Below are 21,703 nucleotides of genomic sequence, written 5' to 3'. Positions count from 1 at the left end.
CGACTATACAGAATATTGAGACGAAGAAACAAATGAACGAAAAGACACAATATTAAACGAATGTATGCAGTTAAGATGTAGATAATATTGACCATGGTCAGGTAGTGTTATTTTGATTTTCTTGTGGTTAATGTACTATAACAATAACCTATGGACTGCAAAAGTATATTCATGACCAAACTAGCTAACCTTGTCTTTGATTACCCTCACCACTCCATATGCTGACCGAATTATTCGCTCTGGACTGAAATCAGAGTAGATTTTTTTTTAAATTCCCAGCATCTGTCCCATCAAACGGTCCGTGTCTTCAAGTTCAATATTAGTCGTGTAAAGTCGAATAATTTAATACTTTTATGATCCCGAAGGAGGAGATAAAGAAAGTTGTTTTAATCACGAACTTCATCGTGAATAAATACCAAACACCTTATCTGACAAGCAGTTGTTAATACGAGAATCAGTTGCGGATCCAGTAGGAAGGTGAAGGGGGTTGGCATCCATTTTTTTTATTTGAAATTTATGAGAGTTATTTGTATGAATAACATGCCACACTTTCATAAAATGATCGAAAATGTTACAAAGATGGAATGCATGGCATTCAATGGTAGTATTTCTCAAATTGATTGTAGTTGTAAACTTTTTTGCGCATTAAGAGGACATAATTGTGTCCATTCCATCAAAACTGCAGATTTATCAACGCACATAAAAACTAAATTTCAAGTTTTTAAAACTATATATTCACCATTTAAATTTATGCCGTGGAAAATAATTCTGCTACCATAGATTCATTATGCGATAACTATTGATATATTTATATCAAAGTATCGACATGTATAGTCGGCCATCGTACTCACACTTAAATATTTTCACTTCAATATGATTTTTTACCTCGGTAAAATAAATATTTTAACCCCGATAAAAATAACTGAATCGCGATTAAAATGTCGGCCTGGCTATTATACTCACAAATAATTAATTTTATCTGGGTAGAATTAATTTTATTGCGGTAAAAATATTTACACTGCGGTAAAATTATTTTAACTGTAATAGAATAAAAATGATTTTACCACAATAAAATTAATTTTACCGAGGTAAAATTAATTATTTGTGAGTATAAATAACCGATATTTTTATCAAGGTAAAAATATTTATTTTACCGAGGTAAGAAAGTGATCAAGGGAACCAAGATTCTAGCGGAAATCAAAAGAATGTAATCCAGGGACAAAGACCAGACATGGAAAACAGACACACACAACAAACAAAGTAACTGAAATAATACATACTAAGTAACAAAAGTAAATTAAAAGTAAAATCTCGGACTCCACTAAAAACTGGGAGTATTGACCAGGTGCACCGGTAGGGAAAGCGTCCCCTGCTTTTCTAGAAACACCCACCGGGTTGCTCATAAAAACCCAAGACAGGGATAAACGAAAGAGGAAAGGAAAACTATGACACGTTTCACGGTGATGTGGATACACCGTAACGATACACGAGTTCTTGATGACAACAATTAAACTACTGTAGTGATGAATTCAATCCTGTAGCAACATAACCCTGTTCCAGAAGCCTAATTGTAAGAAAAATACAAAAAATCTGCATAGATACGGCAATCTCTGGAATAACGTATGAGTTGTGATATAAAAACTCCACACGCAGGTGCTGAAGGGATGTTGCCACAAATGAAAGAAAAGCTGACAATACTGAATGAAAAGTCATCACGTTTGTCGTAAAGATTGGTCAATAAATTTCCTTTGCCATCGATCTCTAAGTGTAGGTAAAGATATGAGGCTGACTTCACATGTCTATAGTATCCTTTATCTCATGTTCTTTGAGGGTAGATGCGATGTATCAAATATCTGAAACCAGGATTGTTTAACGATAATACGTCATCTATATAGCGGAAACTAAGATTAGAGGATCTAGCTAAACGATGTTCTTTCTTTCGGATCAGATCAGCTATAAAGTCAGCCTCATAAGAGTGAAGGAATAGGTCAGCACGTAGAGGAGCACAATTTGTTCCCATTGGAATGCCAACCGTTTGTTGAAAAACGCGCCCACCACACTGGTCAAATACGTTGTCGATCACAAATTCCAGCATTTTGAATACATCTTTTGTATATTTGGAAGATGTTTCAAAGTATGGGGAATTTTTACCAAGAACTATATATTTGTTTCTAGGTGTACCCCCTCTTTTTTTGTTTATAAACAACGATGTGTAATGTTTTTGAGTCGGGATTTTAACTGAGTATGCGGAATAGAAGTATAAAGTGTTGAAAAACCATAGGTTTTAATGCTATCATATTCTGATGACAATATCCTGAATTGAGGGTCTCCAGAAGATCTTTTGAATTTTTCAGGGTCCACTTTGAATAAATAACACTACGGGAGTAACAAGTATTGTGGTTGGATTGGAGACCGACCCGCTTTAACAGCTGTAAGTATAGAAGTTATAAGTTTCGATAGAGTTTGGGTAGTACATTATGCAGATCCAGCTATGTAGCGTTCTTTGTCTGAATTTTTGTGGAGTTTAGGAATCTAGTACATAGACGGGAAATCACAATCATCGTCTTTGGTAAAGAGACCAAAAGAGGATAGCACAAATTTATGGTTTTCCAACAATCTCTTCTTTAGAGAGTGCATTAGCAGTATAGGTCCTATCACTGCTATTATTTTCTGCGTCTACCTTTGATAATAAACATTGGATGAAATATGTTCTACAGACAAAAACAATGTAGTTTTAGGCTTTGTCTGCTGGTACAACATATTTATCATGTATAACAGACAATGTTTTTGAAACACGGGGTCTTTGAAAACTGATGTAGCAAAATATTTTTATTGAAGTGAACATTTAATTGTGAGTACGATGGCCTACCATAGTTTGTTATGCACCAAACTTGACATAATCGTTCGTATTAATAATTATTATAATAATGATGATGATAATAATAATAATAATGATAAAATCTTTATTTCGAGAGATTTACAATTAGTTCACACGCTGATCTTCCCTAAGGCCCTTACACGCAAAACTATAACTACTAAAACACACACAATCAATTTAGGTAACTTATTCCACAGGACAGACATAGAATATATGAATGAATCTCTTAAAAGTTCAGTTTTAATTTTTGAGATTCTAAATTTTCATTGTTAAGTATTTATTAGTAAGGTTTATCTCCTGAAACATAATGTTTTATTTGATTATTCAAAAGCTGTCTTTGTACATAAGTTTGTTAAGGGTTTAAAATAAAATGCCACAAGCGTGGCACAAATTTTGCCTAATTGATTTGTTGTTTCAATTAATTAGGTCAGAGCCACAGTCAAAGATAACAACTTACAAATGTATCATACCCCTATGATTAATCTCTACATTGTATATAGGAAGGAGGAGCATAAATCAACATAGTTACTTCTTCGCCAAATTTTCAACTTTTCTTAGATCAACTTGCACATGCTATTGTAACCTATGAATATTTTCCACAAATTTTTGTAAGGTTGTATATCAGCATGCATAACAACATTAATATTATGCGTGTCAAGAGGAAGATCATTAATACATAAAATAAATAAAAGAGTCAAATATGGAACCCTTGGGGAACGCCAAAGCTAATAGTTTTTTTAAAGAAAAAGTATTTAAAATATTTACTTGCTGCTCTCTATCCTTTACGAAGGACTAAAGAATCACACAGTATTGGCACTTACACCATAGATCATTAGATTTTTTAAAAGTATATCATGATCAACAACATCGGAAACCTTTTTTAAAGTATAAAAATATAGCCAGATTGGTGTTTCCATTATTCATCTCGCAAAGCCATTTATCCACAATATTCACAAGAGCAGTTTGACACGAGTGTTAAGGTCTAAATCCAGACGGTGCTGGATGTAAAAATTTCCAATTAGATAAGTAATCATATAAGTGATTAGATTTATGTCGCTCAATTATTTCAGTCAATAAGTCTATAATTACTTTTATAAACAGGAGTTACTCTAGCAATCTTTAGTGAATGTGGAAATACGCCTGTGTCAATCGTACGATTATATATAAGTACGAATTGGTAAAATAATATGAGATGTTAATTGCAACACCTTAGGCTCAATATTGTAATGTTCAGATGACTTAGTCGTATCTAACTTCAATAGTGCTTCGAGGTTTCATAAACTGTTTATAATGATTGTTTCTAACCTTCTCCTTTACATAGTCATGAAGTTATGAAAATTATGGTTTGGCATAACAATCTGGTTTCCTTAAATTCTCATTGAAAACATTAGCTTCTTGCTTTGTCCATTACTTTTCCCCGCTTTCTAGTTTAATGATGGTTTACTTCGGTAAAAGGAGGGTAAATATTTTAAATGTCGCCCAGCATATTGGATTTATTTCAAACTATACACTGTTGTTACCATTTTTATTTTTTTTAAGTTTTAATGTCAGTATACTTTTTTTGTGAATTTTCTACCGTTCCCTATCGGCATGGGACTTCTTTTCACATGTCGCTCCGTAACATTGGAACCCATTGTACAATAAATTTCGAACTTTACACAGTTGTGTGCTATAGTAATCAAACGGTCTGTATAATTTTGAAAAGAAAATCTTTTTTTTTGCTTCAGTACTTTTTCATATTTTAGTGGATTTTTTTTTAATGTGGCTCTGTAACTGAGTAAATCCTGGTTCAATTTACTTAGAACCTACTTTACAAAGTTTTTTTTTTAAATAATGTTCCAATGGCCTGTGGATTTTTTTGGAGAACTGGTTTTAAACTTCAGATTTATAGAATTTTATATTTGACAGACAGACGGACAGAATATCAGATACGAGGAAGTTTACGTTATCTTGGATTACCATTGTCAATAGACCTGGAACACAGTCCCTTGGTGTATGATGCATATTAACAACCCATTTGATTGAATATCAACTTTCAGGTAAAACTAAATTTGGTAAATAATATCTAATGTTTTTATTTATATACATGTATAAATTACTTTAACACTGAATACTAATTAAATAGGAGATTATTCCGGAAATTATACCCTGTAATTTAGTCTTCCAGATAACTATTTTCTTGTAATCATTACTTTTATAAGTAACCCTAGTCACTTCCTCAAGTTGCGGTTTATCGTGCTGGAAAATCACATAAACTTCAAATAATGTATCTTTTACTGATCTCTAATCTTTAGCATAAGATTTTTGTTTAAATCGAATAAAAGTAGAGGTAAATGGTATCCTCTGCAGGAAAAGTCACAGCGAATACTGAGGTGATTTTCTAAATACTTGAAATAATCTATATCTAAATAAGATAAAGTTATTAAAAAAAGAGAAAATAGCTGTATTTTTACTGAAGCATTCAGGCCACAGACCACAAATTTCACTTAGGTGTTTTAGAAGTTTAACCTTCGTTTCACAGAAGACTATTAAATATCACCTAAATTCTGCAGGTATATACTAATAGTTTTGAAAATATCATCTTGCACACTTGTACTTTGGGTCGGGATTTTTATTTTGGTTTAAGAGAAAAAATTATACTATTCATATAAAATTGTCTGCTGTAATAATACATAATTATGTTTTTTTTTGTCTTTAACAAAAACAAACAAATCTGAGTAGTGCCACATCTACTCGGGATGTTCCGAAAACAGAACGAGCTAAAATTAGAACGAGAATTCCTCTACATTTCACGATAAAGCTTCTTCAATCGCAGCTTGAAATGACCCCAGCCAATTGAACTTGAGGCAAGTGTGGAGACAATATAGTTTTGACACACTTTAGCATATAGACTTAGTTTATTACGGACACAACTGATTCAGATACAAATTGCACAATATTTCGAAATTTCAAGTATTTTTCTGACATGGGGCTTTTATGGATCACTTTGTATAACATTATCTCAAAAATGGTTAATGATACAGAAAATTTTCTTCTTACAGCTCTTGTAAAGAGGGACAACTGACAAAAAAATCATTCAGTAAGTTGAAAAATGACGTTTTTGGCCCCTTTTGACCCATAGTTAATGAAAACAGTGAGAAATATTTCAATACTGATTGAAAAACACAGACATGGAAATCTACAAGGAATCCAATTTACAAAAAAGTTTTTAAAAATTGGACACAAAATAAAAAAAGTTTATTTTTAGAGTGCTGCCCCACTATGCCCCCCACCCAATTGACTTACAATGCTAAATGTTATTTTAAATCTGGTAAATATTCTTAACACAGAATTTTACAAGAAACAAAACTGAAATAAGAATTGTATAAATTGAATGAGATAATAAATCTTCTACATAAATTTTAAATAACACATATTTCACTCCTTTTTTTCAGACCAGTAGGGGCTAGTGAACCCATTTTCCTCTAGCAGCAAGTAACAATATATTGTATATGTAAAGTTCATGACATTTAATTCACTGTAACTTAAGTCATCACACAAAAACGAAAAAAAAATTAACTACAAGGACAATGACAACATCACAACATAATATGACTGCAATTTTTGCAGTCTCGTATAAAAGGGGGAGGGAGTCATTATACAGAACGCATAAAAAAAATTAATTCTGCAAGTTATAATGACTATTCTATGTAAAAAATAAAGAGATTGTGATTCTGTGCTAGCTAAAAACAGGTTCATTATTGCAGATTTTCTGTGTACTTTTCCAAAAAGCCACATAACATTTGCGTAGGCTTATTTTTGGGTAAGTTCTAAAAGCTCATTGATTGAATAAGTGGTGTGTAACCTATATAAGGAACATACAAATAACACTGAAGTAGTAATTTCCACCTTCAAAATTCATTTTTTTAAAATCTTATTTAAACTTAAAAATAGATACATTCCAAATTCTGACTCTAGAAAAAAAATCAAAATTAAAAGTTCTTTACTTGAAATTTGGAGACTTTTTTGTGTAGAGAGAATAAAAAATGCAAAACCATTTTACGTTTTAATACATCATAAACAGACAATTATTACAAAACTGCATGGATAAGCAATTTGTTCTTGATACATTTACATACTAAGAGCATAGTACTCGACTCTCTGGTAATCATGTAGTTACATAGAAAATAGTCAGGGTAAAACTATAAAACATGTAAAAGGATTGTGTCATTTAAACATAATACAAGCCAGTTATTAAACTTATCCAAATTTTACTTAGTGGAAGGTACAATGGGTAAAAAGGCAACTCACACTGGACACTTTAATTACAGTACAAATATGGCTAAACAAAGACTTTTTACAGAAATTAATTATCTCTACCCATCTAAATTGGCAAGAATTCATTGTTTTGCAAAAACAGTGAAAGATGACCAAAACCTTTTAATTTTGTAAAATATCTACCACTCAAAATTTTCATCTGAAGTAATTTTGAATCTTTAGGCTCATTTGACCATATTATTGACTACCTCTTTATGCAACATTTTCAAGTCAATTCTACAGAGCTGTAAAAGAAGGTACTAAATAAAAGGGAACAAACAAAGGGTAAAATTAAACTAACAAATAAAGCAAAAACATGTAGTTGATATGCATTATCAACAAACACTGATGAACATTATACCATAATTAAAATAATAAATGTTTTTTAAGTTTATTTTTGATTGTTGAAAAAACAGAACACATATGACCAGACCAAACTGTACTGCAAAGTTGTAATTAAAAAATAACTACAATATTTTCTTAATATTTCATGAGTGAATGATTTACATCAGTTTAAAATGTGTGATTAAAGTAAAGTTAATTTGCTATTACTGCCAGCAATAACAGGCCAAAGAGAGGCAACTCCAACAGATTTAAAGTAAACTTAAAAAAAAAAATCCAGACTTTTTGTCATACGCCTTCATCTGACTCTGTCTTGTCATGCTTTCGCTTTGATCTATAGCTGAAAAAAAAAGAAAATATTGTATTATGTACTTATATTTTCCGTCATAGGTCTATTACATAGAGTATTAATAGGAATTCATGTTATTTATTAGAGGAAGTACTTTATCCCCGCCACATTTCTTTTTGCACCAGTCCCAAGTCAGGAATTTCGGGCCTCTGTATGTTTTATTTCGTTTTTACCTTTAGTTTATATTTTATGCTACTTGAGTATATAGGGTCATCTATTTCGCTGTACCTGTGTATAAGGCCAGTTGCAGCCTGCCCTGTGGTATGAAGTTTTCCTCGTCATTCATTGAAAACCAAAGGGTGGCCTTGGGCTGTCATTTTCATCCTGGTGGGGTCATTGTCTCTTTGACATATACACCATACCTATTCTCATTATATAAAAACACTTAAAAAATTATTGTATGAACCTCAACTTGTTCATCTATATTTTTAAAGAAAACTTAATTTTGTTTCTTCTCTTTCAAAAGGTTAAAAAACTGCTGAAACTAAAAATAAAGTGACATATTTGTTTTCATCAATATCTTCCATTTTATTATTTTCTTATTGAACCATTATCATTTTAACAGGCATTGTAATTAGGATAATTCTGTCTATTAGAGTTTTCAAGATTCATGCTTTAAACAGATAAAAACTGTCATTTTTAGTATTTCGGACCCTGCTAGATACGGTACTTGTGCCAAATCTTTATTGTGCTAGCTCACAGAAACAGCTGCCTATAAATAAGTATGTCACCCAACTTCGACACATTATTATGACTCCAAGTCAACCGGTAGTACCCCTGAAATACTGTATGCTTGGCAGAGATCCAGTTACACAACTTTGATAGTAGATACCTATAAAGAAAGCTAGCGGCTAAATTGAGAAACAATCCACTAAGTCATTTTACAGGAGAAGACTTTAAAAGAAAAACTAATGGAGAAGCAGTGACTACAAATTTTAGAGTCTTTGATGTGACCAGCTGGGAATGAAACCCAATACCTCCTGCACTTGAAGTGAGCAGACAACCCTGAGACTACCGAGGCCATTTATATTAATTACATTTCAAGATTTTTTGGTGATTTACACATGTCTATGTAAGTTAAAATTGGATGTAATTACAGATCATATGTCAGAATAGTAAACATTTGAAGTAGTACTCCGGCTAAGAATCATGCAAAATGTGATTCATGGGTGAGAAGCCTACATATTTTTTATTTTTGATATTTTGTTTGAAATGCCATAGTAAACAGAAACTAAGTCAGTTTTTCATATACCCCGTGCTCTTAGGAGATAAAAATTATATAGGATTCACTGTCGGTTTCAAAATTAAGGGAGATAACTCTGTAAATGATGCTCAAATACAATAGAATCTATTAGATTTTCAATGTTGATTATCTCCTAAGAGCAGACAGATTGGAATAAATATTTACACATTTCATAATATTGACCCATAAATCAACTTAATATAAAAAAATAAAAATATGTAGCCTTTTTTTTTTTTTTTTTTTTTAGGTATATCACATTTTACAGATTTTGCATGATTCTTACAAAGACTACTACTTAAATTTTTTTACCAAATGTAATTATAAACTACTTCAAGATATCAGTTGGTTTACAGTATTATCCAGTTTTTATTGGACAGGGAATGACAACAACTATTTGTAAAACTTCTGTTAGAAAAGTAAATAGTAATTATACTTTGTAGAAAATAGTACTTGTATTAGTTTGTCCTAAAATGCATCTGAATTGAAACTTCACAAAACTTTGTCCTCCATACAATACCCTAGCAATATACGTGTAGCAAATTTTTAATGAAGAATCATGATATCATACATCATGTACCTTTCCCAATGTCTGTGGTTCAACATAGTAAAATCTTCTAAAGATGAAATGTCCTGGAGATACTTTGAAAGTTTGACTAGTTCTCTGTCTTTTTGACGATTTAAGTGAGCTTCCCTAAATGCCCTTATCTGAAAAAAGATAACATATTTTCAGATGATAACTTTTCTCTCTCGACAACAACAGTAAGAGTAGCATCTACTTAACACAAACAAACAGGGGTTCGCTACACACATATAATGCATTATATTTCAGAAACATATATAAGCACGGGTAACACAAAGTGTTTGTGTCCTCAACCTATGACCTTGAAAATTACGCTCCCTTTGGGAGTGTAAATGGCTGTATTATCAACTGGGTCCTGCATACTTAAATCTCACTAACCACTTGTAATGTTTCCATTACTTTACATGTTAAAAAAGTAATTTTCAAAGTTTCACTGTAAACGCCTAGGACAAATGACATCTTAAGTTGTATACCATTGCAAAGCTTGGAAAATAAGGCTTTCAAAATCATTATGCAAATGGTATAATGATTGTAGAAATTCTTCACAAAATTTATTTAAATAAATAATACTGAAAATCCACATTTTTACCTTTTCTGCTACCTGGCAGCATAGAGGCAAATTACTTACACATGTAAACAATACTCATACTCTTTTGTATTTTTTGTATAAACATCATTTATTAATTTCATCAGATGTGATATGAGAAATTTTTTATCAAAGAACAAAAGTACCGCTATACTCACTCGTAGTCCAGTTTTAGGATTCATAATAAAATTTCTCCTAATATCATCAAACATTATTGTATTAGCCGGGCTCCACTGATCAAATTTTCCCCATATTACACCTAATGGCTTTACCTAAAAAATATGAACAATCTGTTATAATATAATATCAGCATTGCAATAAACATGAACATAAATATCTGTTAAATCATTATAATGGTCGCTGAGGTACAATTTTTGAACTTAAGTTACTATAATGGGATATGTAAATATCCTTCATATCTAAATCCAATGGTTACTTGTAGTAAATACTTATTTGACTTGCAGATAAAGTGCACTTTCCTGTCATCTTGCATTTTTTCCTGCTGTTTTTTTTTCAATCATAAGAGATCTTAAGTTAAATCTCAAGATTCATTAACAAACCAACTTTGTAGAACAAACAGTAGTCTTAACATAACCAGTATTTCAAACGTTCAGAAAATTTGAAATGAATCAGTAGGCACTTAAAAACAAGCATTGTACATTTTTATAGATATGAAACACATGTAAAAATAACAAATTAAACAAAAATTGAAGACATATGACATTGTGTGTTCTTCAAATTTGATCTCATCTAGAACTTCATAATTAAGAATGGAATATGTTTTTAAGTGAAGTAACAGTTACTTCTTACTGACAATATTAGATTCATATTGAAGACTTCCTTACCTCTATAACACCATATTTAGGTGTGTGAACACTTATCATAGCAAGAGAGTCCAACATAAAACATAGCTTATAGTTAGGATTGCTGCTGACTCCTAGTTCTTTCATTTTTGCTTTTATCCATTTCATCGAAGTAGCAGCTACAAAAAAATTGGACATTCAATTGGACATTATAAAATACCATGCCATGTTGTTAGGCAATTGACTATTCTCAAAAGAAATCAGAACTTTTATGTCCATAAAAAGGGAAGACTATAAAAGTATAAAATTGCATAAATGTATAACCAAAACTGGAATTGTTCAGAAAAACAAACTTAAGCTGTATTTTATTGTAGTAAACAACAGTGCTAAGTTTATTAGATATGGGAAAAACAGCCTTATTCAAATGAGGTTTTGCTTAATATCAAAATTTCTTCCATGATCATGATGTAAGAATTACAAATTTCACAGTTTTACACTATCAGTACTTATATAAGATCATTTAATTCCAATTAATAGGTCTATAGTTTTTTTTTTGTTCGCCTGACCTGATAAGCAACATTATATTTTTTTGTGAAAGTGGCCATGTTTTTTCTTAAATAAAAATTCCTAATGCTCATACCTAACAAACAATCAAATCAATTTTCATTGAATTCTGTCCAGTAGTATTTGAGGAGGAAATTGTTTAAAGTATTAACATTAAATATATCAAAAAGATGTAGTAAAAGGGCAATAATTCCAACATCAAAAGATTTACTTGAAAATTAGACATCATATAGATCTCATCATGCTGAACACTTTTAACCAATGTCAGAATTTCACTAAACCTAAAGATTTTGGAAAAATATGCAAAAGACATCTGTCTGACCCCTGTGTACTATTTATAGTAACAACGGCCATGTTTTTTTACCCATCAAAAATTTCCACAAGAGTTCTATGTGCAATACCCTAAGGAACATTTACACCCAGTTTGGTTCTAATTGGTCAAGTAGTTTCACAGGAGAAGGTTTTTTGATGTAATGATGTTAATAATAGCCAATTAACATAAGAAAAGGACACTAACTCCAAATTTTAGTAACAGCGGCAATGGTTTTTTTTTTTTTTTACAAAGGATCAAAATTCCCCAAATCAGTTCTATGCAGAATACCCTAAGGAACAGTCATATCAAGTTTGATTCTAATTGGTCAAGTAGTTTTAGAGGAGAAGAGTTTTGATAATTGTTAATGAGGTGGACAACGACAGATGTCAAGAAATGGCATCAGCTTGTGGCCAGGTGAGCTAAAAACTGAAACTCTCAATTATTAATTCTTTTTCTTCATGTCAGCAAAATCTAGTCGGTGGATGTGTAAACCAAGAAATTAAGATATATGGTCCAACTTACACCAAATAACTATATCATAATGTTCATAAGCTGACTCTAAAAACTCATGAAGATATGGTCTCATCAATTCATTGGCTGTTTCTGCTACTGACCTATGATCTATAAAAATAGGTTACAGATACACAACTTAAAACACTAAAATACATGTTACATTGATTTATTGTCATTTCTTTTGATATAGAATAAATATTTTTTTTTCCAAATGAAAACTTTGTAAAAAGAAATACTTCATTAGAACAAAAAAATGTGACTGGTCTATTTACTTGACCATAACTGGGGGTTATAAAGAAAATAACTGTATATTGATTGAAAAAAAAAACAAAAAACAATATACTAATGAGGCTTAGAATCGGTGTTAAACGTGAGGCTTGTCGAGCATTTTTTCCGATTCATGCCGAATTTATATATATCGTTTTAATTTCTAGTCAACAGACAGTTATTTTCTTTATACTGCAATCCTTATCAGTTTTACAAGAAGTTATATTTTTATTTGGGGTGTCTTTTACATTTCTATTACTTGTGGCTGTGACTGTATATCACCAATAAATATACAGTCAACACATTTTGGTTGCTCAAATAGAATGAGTGTAGTATCACAGATAAATGTTATTGCAATTGAAAACATAATAGTTTAATACTTGTACAAAGAAGTAATACATGTAAAACAACAGTAGACAGTGGCTAAAGAATATGATCTAGCAGACAGTGTCAAAATTCAAATATCATAAAAGTCAATAAATTATTTATCAAGCCAGGAGTAGTAAATAAATCAACATAATTTAGAACATCTTATTTTTATTTAAATGTAAGTTAGCCACAAAAACCTGGTATAAACACATTGTTCTATTCTTACAACTAAGAACTAGGAGGATAAAACCTTACCAAAGAGTGTACAGTGAAACTTCTCCGAACCGACCACCACTGGGACAAGAAAAAATGGCAGTTTATAGGGGTGGCCGGTTTTGTGAAAAATAGCAATGCATTCTAAGAGCTGTTCCATTAATGTGTTCTATAACCCTACACCTTGTCTCTTTGTTGGTTGAGACATGTTTAATGCCGATTCAAAACTTTTGGCCTTTTATTACATTTCAAAGCTTGCATCATCTGTAAATGATTAGATTTTACAAACGGTACTGCCAACAAAATAATGTTTACAGTTTTGAAAGAATGTGTATTAAAGATCAAAGGGCTATTGATGGTAAAAGTTAAAAGATCATAAAGATCGTAGTGTTAAATGACCCCAGTTGCCTGACGTATGTACACAACAATTAACACCAACCAGTGACAAAATGTAATGACTGGATTAAATTTGTTGTTTAAACTACTGTCCCCTTCAATTATCATCAGTCCACTGATGAAATGCAACCCGGTCAGTGAATGAATTATTAATTACATAATATTATGTAGTCATTTACAGTTTTGTTGACACATTTATTAAGGTGAACAATAACCGGGCGGCGGAAATTGTGAGGTTGTTTTCATTTGAAATATGTAACTAAAACTGAAAAAACCAACCGATGTACGGTTTTAGAAGGTGGCTGGTCTATTGAAGACAAAATACACAGGTTTCAAGGTATATCGGCCGGGACTTTTGAAATTGGCCAGTTTGAAGGGAAGATCGGTTTTCTGAGGGTCCAGTTCGGAGAAGTTTCACTGTATAATCATTCCACATGAATTAGGAGGATAAAACCTTACCAAACAGTGTATAATCGTTCCACCAAGAACTAAGAGGATAAAACCTTACCAAACAGTGTATAATCGTTCCACCAAGAACTAGGAGGATAAAACCTTACCAAACAGTGTATAATCGTTCCACCAAGAACTAGGAGGATAAAACCTTACCAAACAGTGTATAATCGTTCCACCAAGAACTAAGAGGATAAAACCTTACCAAACAGTGTATAATCAATATCCAATACTAACAACTTTTTTCCTGGTCTCGGTTCATTAATCATTTCTATTTTGTAATCCTTCACTCTCCTTTCTATTTTTGCCAAATACTCCTCTCTGAAATTACATGTAGAAAAAATGAATAGAGCTTGTGAGTGTAATCACAAGACCCTGTAAAACTCACAAGAATTGAACCCTTACATCCATTCAAAAATATAGGAAGTGTTTCATAGATAAAGACTACAACCTAAACATTGAAAACCCCTTATGCTTAGATATGATCATAAAAATATGACACCAATTTCTACACTGTGGTAAGTTTGATCTTATTTGAACAAAAATTTCTGATACCTATACATATTTATGTACCCAGTGTCTGAAATGAGGGCCAGTGAAAATACAGAGCCACTGGCCCAAGAAAAATGTAATTTGTAGGGGTTCAAATTTGGGAAAACAAACAAAGAAATAACCATTCAAATCAGGGACTTAATATCACAAGAACTGGTCAATCCTAACAAAGTCTATATAATGGATAAAAATAACTGTGCCTCCCCAGTCTTTATACTTGGCAAACTTAAAGCCTATAAAGTTTATTGTTGACTTATGCATACTAGGGGAAAGAGACAGTATTCAGAATTTTAGTTATATAAGTTATGAAAATAACAAATTGATTTTGACTAAGTTGTGATAAAAATACTGAGGAAGAGTGTGTTCTCAAAACACTAAAATATATTAAAATGTCAAAATTTATTTGTAATAATCAATACATGTAATAACTGTAATAAACAAGAGGCTCCCAGGAGCCTGAACCACTAACCTGGTTGAATTTTTCCTTTCAAAGGCAATAAATTTAACAAGAAGTTATTCAACAATTTTGACTCAAGAAGACTTATCACAAGGATCATTTCAACAACTGAAAGTTTCTTTTAATCTATCATAGCTTTCAAGATATTGACTGAAAACTGTAAAATAAGACATTTTTTCCCTTTCAAGGGCAAAAAATCTTACAAGGAGTCATCTGACAACTTTTGTCCGTGAAGACTTTTGTAGTCCTAATAATAAGGATTATTTCAGCTATTGAAAGAATCTGGCAAAACCTAATGGTTTTGGTGATATATGTGAAAAACTACTGTCTGATCCCATGTTTTATTTTTAGTAACGGTGGCCATGTTATTTGAAGGATCAAAAATCCCCACATCAGTTCTATGCAAGATACACCAAGAAACATTCATACTAAGTTTGGTTCCAATTGATCGAATAATGTCAGAGGAGATGATTTTTGAAAGAAATAACATTAAAAATAGCAAAAATCGTTGAAAAAGGGCAATATCTCCAACATGACTTCATGGTTTAAAACCAAAATTTGACCAGAGATAGATCTCATCATGCTGAACACCTTTACCCACGTCAAAATTTAGCTAAACCGAACGGTTTTGAAGATATATGTGAAAAAATAGTCTGACCCCCTATGTTCTATTTTTAGTAAAGGAGGCCATGTTTTTCGACAAATCAAAAATCCCCACATCAGTTCTATGTAGGATACCCCAAGCAATATTTATTCCAAGTTTGGTTCTAATTAGTCACGTTGTTTCAGAGGAGAAGAGTTTTATATAATTGTTAATGATGATGGACGCCAAGTGATGGCAATAGCTCACATGGCCTTTGGCCAGGTGAGCCAAAAATTAGTATTAGTAATGAAATTGGTCGATTTTTAACTGTTAATTAAGTATCTTAAACTCATTATTATGCAAAAAAAATATCCTTTTAAAGAGGTTTCTTTAATCGTTTAAGTTGTAGTAAATTCAAAAGGTAAAACGAGCAGCAAGACATGATGATTAACAGCTTAAGGGAGTATAGTTTTTGAAATTGAAAATTTTGATATTTCTTTCTCAAGACATTCATTTAGTCATTATTTTATTGTTATTCAAAGCACATTTATTAAAAATAACATTGTCATTCAGCAGATGTTTATCTTTCATTTGATATTAATTTCATTATAATAGATGCTATGGATTTTACAAACGCTCAATGACAAATCAACCTTTATGAACCTTTAAAAAGCGAATTTTGTTCTTACTTGTCTAAAAGGACCTAGTTTTGAACTGGAATAAAAAAAAATATAAGTTGCAATTCTCCAATCTTTTAGCTTAAATTTAGTACAAAAATGACAATGATTTTTTTTTAAATTCTTCTAGGACAATGGAGCAGTCATCCAAACAATTTTATTTTGGCCAGCAACTATTCATTTCTTTTGGCAACTTTTAGTCACCCTAATACAAAACTGGTTGCATCTGGCGAGCAGGCAACCCACCATTTCAGGCGCTGTGTAAATATACCTGGAAGTAGCCAACTAAATTTAAATGGGCTTTCATGAATGCTTTCAACAGTAGGAATTCAAAATTAAAAATAAACTGAGAACAAGACTTAAAAGCCATTATGTAATTAATAACTGTTCTTGTTTTATTTCAATTTTTTAATTTCTTGATTAATTGGTATACAAAACCACTTAATTTTGTACTTGATTATTTCAAATTTCAGCTTCTGACATATAACACTCTGTTTATGGCATACCTTTAACTTTTAGTGCAAGTGTTTGTAAGAATCAGGAGAAATGGGAAAAAAAACAGAAACATGCATGTCAAAACCCCATTGATCTGACAATGTAACATCACTCAAGGATACCTCCTCTTTTTGAAAAGACCGTGCTTAATATCAACATCCTTAACTTTGCTCAGAATTTTTCTATAGAATGTTAGATAAATGAGGTTTTTGACAGAGTTATGTGCCCTTGAAATGTTCATTTTCAGTGCATTTCAATGAAATTTTAACTCAATGCACCGACATGATATGGAAAATATTGTCCTTTTTCCTTGATTCTAATGGCACAAATAGCCAAATTTCACTATCAAAATCATGGTTTTTTTTCATACCATGTTTCACCCACTACCTGATTCTTACTGAGACTGACACTAAAAACTTACAGTATTCATTTCCTTTAAAAATTCTAAGAACATAGAATGTGAACACTTTACTTAACATCTTAACATGGTAAAAAGACAACTACGTATAGGCTTTGAAACTGTTCATGTGAAATTTTTTGCAGTAATTAGTGCCTTTATTGTATCATATGTTACCTATTTTCTATGGCTATTTCTTCCTCTTCAATGTCAAAATCATTAACAACCTCTGGTAAATCAGGTGGCGGTTCTTTAACTTTTTCCTTAAATAAAACATTACTTCATAACTTGAAAAAATCCAATATAAATTACCATACATAATGAATGTATACTTGTAGTAGAAATGTGTTGAGCTGAAAATTGAGTTATTTTTATAATGTTATTGCAGAACTAAAGCTGATGTCAGTGTTAATGTCTAGCTTGAACTAATATACTTTGACTTACTAGTTCTTCTTCTCTAGTACCCATCATCATTAATTTTGTATTAGGCTTTATTTTCATGTCTGATAGCAACACAGAGTCATCCGGAGGTTTTCCTGGAAAGATAAAAAAAATCAACTTTTTGCATAAAGGTTGGAATTTATGAAATAAAAGTAATTATTTGGTACCACATGTAGTTCTTTGAAAACCCATATAAGCCACAAGTAAATAAGGGTAGCAAGATCATGGAATAAGATACTAGATGAAAAAAGCCAACAATTATAACTTTCAAAATCAGACTGGGCAAATTCTGGAAGAATCAAGAAATTTACTACAAAAATGACAAATCCAACATTAGATGGGATAGTCATGTGACCCAAGAATGTCTGATCGGTGAAAGATAAGAGGCTGGCACAGAGGTCCTTCATGACCTGTGGTTGGTTTCAGAAAGTCATAAGTGTCAAATTTGTTGTAAGTTATGTCATAATACTTTGATGTATTATGACATCACAAAATTACAACCAGTTTTGTAAGTGAGCAAAGCTTGCTCTTAAATGTATAGAAATTTGTCTAAAAATTCATCATACTGACACTTGAGAAACTTTCGTCAGGCACAACTTCCTTTCGTTTCCCCCTGACTTGACTTTTTAAGAGCAACATAGCAGGTATTTCTAGAAAAGTAGAGGAAGATTACCCTACCGGTGCACCTGGTCCGTGCTCCCAGTTTTTAGTGAAGTCTAAGTTGCTCACTTACTTTTGTTACTTTGTATGTATTATTTTATTTACTTTATGTTCTTTGTTGTACATGTCTGTTTTCCATGTCCCTGGATTACATTCTTATGATTTCCGTCAGAATCTTGGTTCCCTTGATAAGTCTCTCCCTTTGCTCCTCTACATCAGAGTACATTGAAGCTTCAGAAATATTGAAAATGCAGGCTACACAAATTGTTTAAATGACGTCTGTTATTTTTCAAAAAGGTTGGAAGGATCTTGATAAAACCCTGTAATCTACGAAAAACCTGAAACAGTTCTTCCAGAAATTTAACAAATATTTGGAATTCCTTTTGCTGTCTCCCACTTATAACTGATGAAAAATTCTTAAACAAACTTGTTAAAATGATACCCAGTAAATGCCATTAAGTCTAATTTGTAGAAAAGGGAACCTGATACTTTTGCTTTGGACTTTGCTCGCACTTCTTCTTCCCATTAATGTGCATATTTTCTCTGGAACATTTTCGTACAAGTTTAAGTGAATATGTACACCTGAGTAAGAGTCAGGTAGTGTATGTACAAAATTATGCGGTGGAGGATAAAAACTGGATAAAATCATTAGAGGCTGGCTAGTGGAAGCTGTTGACAATCCCTGTCTTGAAGGCCTCCAGGGATTGTGCTTCAGCAGTGCAGGTTGCAAACTGTTCCAGAGTCGTAAGGATGATGGAAAGCAGGAATGTCTGAAAGAATAATGCTGCTAAATGGAACGAGGAATCTTGTTGAGCTACCTTTAGTTTTGACACCTGTCAGCTGTAGGTATGGTGCTGACAGGATTGCTACCAGTTGGTATATAATTCGGTATACCCTAACAACTTTAGTTTGTTGTCTGCGGGCTTGAAGGTTTTTCCACTCAAGTTATCCAAGCATGGATGTAACACTGCTTGTCCTGCAGTATCACCCATGACAAAGTGTGCTGGTCTTCTTTGCCCTCTCTCGATCTTGTTTAATTTTGCTTGTGTCCATGGGTCCCAGATTGTAGAGGCATAATCGAGCTGAGATCATACTAGACTCTTACAGCAGGTGGATTTGACATCCCTTGGACAGGATGAGAAGTTTAGTCTCTGATGTAACTAATATGAATGTTCCATAAAAGAGTGCTGTCAATCATTACGCCTAGATATTTAGCCTTGTTTGTTTGCTGGAGTGTTTGTTATGGATTGTGTACTCAGCATTTATGTTTTTTCTTTTTTGTTATGCAGATGACTTCGCATTTATCCCGGTTAAACTCTATGAGCCAATCCTTTTCCCATTGTTGGAGGTTGTCCAAATCTTGTTGCAGAGAACCTGCATTTACTTGAGAGTCTATGGTTTTGTAAACAAGGCAGTCATCTGCAAATAATCTTCCTGTTACACTGAAGTTAGACAGCATATCATTCATATAGACCAGGAATAATAGAGGTGCCCAGATAGTTCCTTGAGCCACACCTGCTGTGACTGGTGCTGAAGATGACATTGTTCTATCAAGGATGACCTGTTGAGTTCTACTTGCTAGGAAGTTTTTTATCCATGAGAGTGTGTTTCCACGTATGCCGTAGTGATTTAACTTGGCAGCTAATCTTTGATAAGGCATCTTAACAAAGGCCTTGCTAAAATCCAGTAAGATGGCATTAACCTGTTTTTTGTTGTTTAAACCAGTTGATAAGTCTTGGATTGTAATGATAAGTTGGCTCTCACATGAATGTTTTTTTTTCTGAAACCATGCTATTTATTGGTAAGTATGTTTTTTGCTTCAAAGAATTTCATCAGATTGCTGATGATGATGGTTTCCAAAGTTTTACAACAAATAGATGTTAGGATGACAGGTCTATAGTTGGATGGTTTACTCTTGTCCCCTTTCTAAAGATTGATGCTAAGTGTGCTGATTTCCAGTCATCTGGAGTTGTAACATGATGTATAGAGGCTCTGAAAATCAATGTAAGTGTGCCTTTGTCCTCGGAAACCACGTTCCTCAAATAATTGTTGTAGGCATTCCTGCATTTTTCTTTACTCTCTTTCCAGATTTTACCATATAATTTCCAGTCATTCTTTGTGTTGGATTTTCTAACTTCCTTACAGGCTCGCTTTTTCCTGCATGATAAACATTTTATGTCTCTGTTGATCCATGGATGGTTGAATCATGTTGTTGTCATCTTTGATGAAACATGTTTTGACAATGTTTCCATACACGTGTTTGAAAGCTAGCCAGAGGGTATTGATAGGTGTGGAAGAGGCATGTTCCTTTAGAAATGAGTCAGTATAATCTGAGAGTTCTTTTTTCATCTCTGTTGTCAGCAATTTTCCAGAGGTAGATGAGTCTCTTTGTAGGTTTTCTTTTCGTTGGTATGATGTTTGAGTCTATTAATATGATGTCATGGTTGCTTAATCCAAGGATGGGGCAGCATCTGTTTATGAGTGTTGGTCAATTAGTTATGAAGATTTTGAGAATGTTATTTATTCTAGTTGGAAAGTCTACAATTTGTTGACAGCCAATATCATTTACTAATTCTATATATGCTTTATATATTGTTGATATATTGCTGTGCCTTTTGATAGTATCAGTTTTCCATTCAATATCAGGTAGATTTGCATCCCCTCCTAATCCTATCCATATTATGTGGCCTTTGTATTTGATGTAAAGGTTGTTAATCGGGAGTACCCAGAGAATCTGTGTATTCAGTGTTGTTATTTGTTGGTCTGTAAATGGAGACGACAATGAGTGGTTTACTTTTACAAGGAAAAGCAGCTGTTGTAAATTCACTTAAGCCGTTAAGGCCATTGCCTTCCTCATATTACTTAAGAATTGTTTGTGAACAGGACTGCCGGACCAGTAGAAGCTCACTATGATATTTGATAATAACAAACAATCAATAGAATCAAGTGACTGTGTTTGTCAGACCAGTGTGGTGTTGATTGATAATGTATTAATGATATGGTGAGTTGCTTTGCAGATGAAACATCTTATAAATACCTTTAAATTTGAGTCCCATAAGTTTCTGACGCTCAGGCAAAACGCCTGTTGCATTTTTTATCTGAATTTTTAAATCAGAAACAGTCAAATTATCATTTATTGCAACCTTATACTCATTTCCACTCCATTTGACAATGAGTGAAAGAGAACCTGTGCTCTCTCCCGCCATCTTTAAACAAAATAAGAAAAGCTAGGAATTAGGTTCATGAAGAAATCTAAAAAAAGCAAAGATGGTGTAATAA

General features: G+C 32.4%; 1 protein-coding gene and 1 long non-coding RNA gene across 5 annotated transcripts; one reads left to right on the top strand and one right to left on the bottom strand.

The window, feature by feature from the left end:
• Nucleotides 1–7,276, top strand: LOC148621890 (uncharacterized). Its single transcript, XR_015921273.1, has 5 exons — nucleotides 1–101; nucleotides 2,355–2,431; nucleotides 4,787–4,917; nucleotides 5,920–5,957; nucleotides 6,313–7,276. It is a non-coding gene; the product is annotated as an uncharacterized LOC148621890 (long non-coding RNA).
• Nucleotides 6,911–21,648, bottom strand: LOC148621889 (ubiquitin-like domain-containing CTD phosphatase 1). 4 transcript variants are annotated; one of them, XR_015921272.1, is made up of 10 exons: nucleotides 21,462–21,644; nucleotides 17,768–17,859; nucleotides 17,501–17,586; nucleotides 14,368–14,483; nucleotides 12,477–12,575; nucleotides 11,120–11,256; nucleotides 10,433–10,546; nucleotides 9,686–9,813; nucleotides 8,094–8,227; nucleotides 6,911–7,856 (listed from the first exon to the last, which is right to left on the bottom strand). XR_015921272.1 is itself a non-coding variant. In XM_088576724.1 (9 exons), the coding sequence occupies exons 2-9, from the start codon at nucleotides 17,822–17,824 to the stop codon at nucleotides 7,805–7,807; spliced, it is 798 nt and encodes a 265-aa protein (XP_088432850.1). In that variant the 5' UTR covers nucleotides 17,825–17,859; nucleotides 21,568–21,648; the 3' UTR covers nucleotides 6,911–7,804. The 4 variants fall into 4 exon arrangements, 3 of the variants coding, with proteins under 3 accessions (XP_088432850.1, XP_088432848.1, XP_088432849.1); XM_088576724.1 differs by lacking the exon at nucleotides 8,094–8,227 and having other exon boundaries at nucleotides 9,677–9,813; nucleotides 21,568–21,648; XM_088576722.1 differs by lacking the exon at nucleotides 8,094–8,227 and having other exon boundaries at nucleotides 9,677–9,813.
• Between the last annotated feature and the right edge of the window lie 55 nt (nucleotides 21,649–21,703).

This window comes from Perna viridis, chromosome 3 (assembly GCF_037379345.1).
Source record: "Perna viridis isolate PV_CMFRI_1.1 ecotype Kerala chromosome 3, ASM3737934v1, whole genome shotgun sequence".
Lineage (NCBI taxonomy): Eukaryota > Metazoa > Mollusca > Bivalvia > Mytilida > Mytilidae > Perna > Perna viridis.
Note: the sequence above shows the minus strand (reverse complement) of the source record. Positions and strands in the feature narration are given on the sequence as shown.

What these genes read in the sequence shown, in the direction of transcription:
- LOC148621889 (XM_088576722.1), bottom strand. Translation starts at nt 21,630, where the DNA reads ATGGCGGGAGAGAGCACAGGTTCTCTTTCACTCATTGTCAAATGGAGT. An exon ending in TATTGATTATACACTGTTTG is followed by an intron (nt 12,576 to 14,367) that starts GTAAGGTTTTAT and finishes CTATTTTTATAG; the next exon opens with ATCATAGGTCAGTAGCAGAA. An exon ending in TTATGATATAGTTATTTGGT is followed by an intron (nt 11,257 to 12,476) that starts GTAAGTTGGACC and finishes ATTTTTTTGTAG; the next exon opens with CTGCTACTTCGATGAAATGG.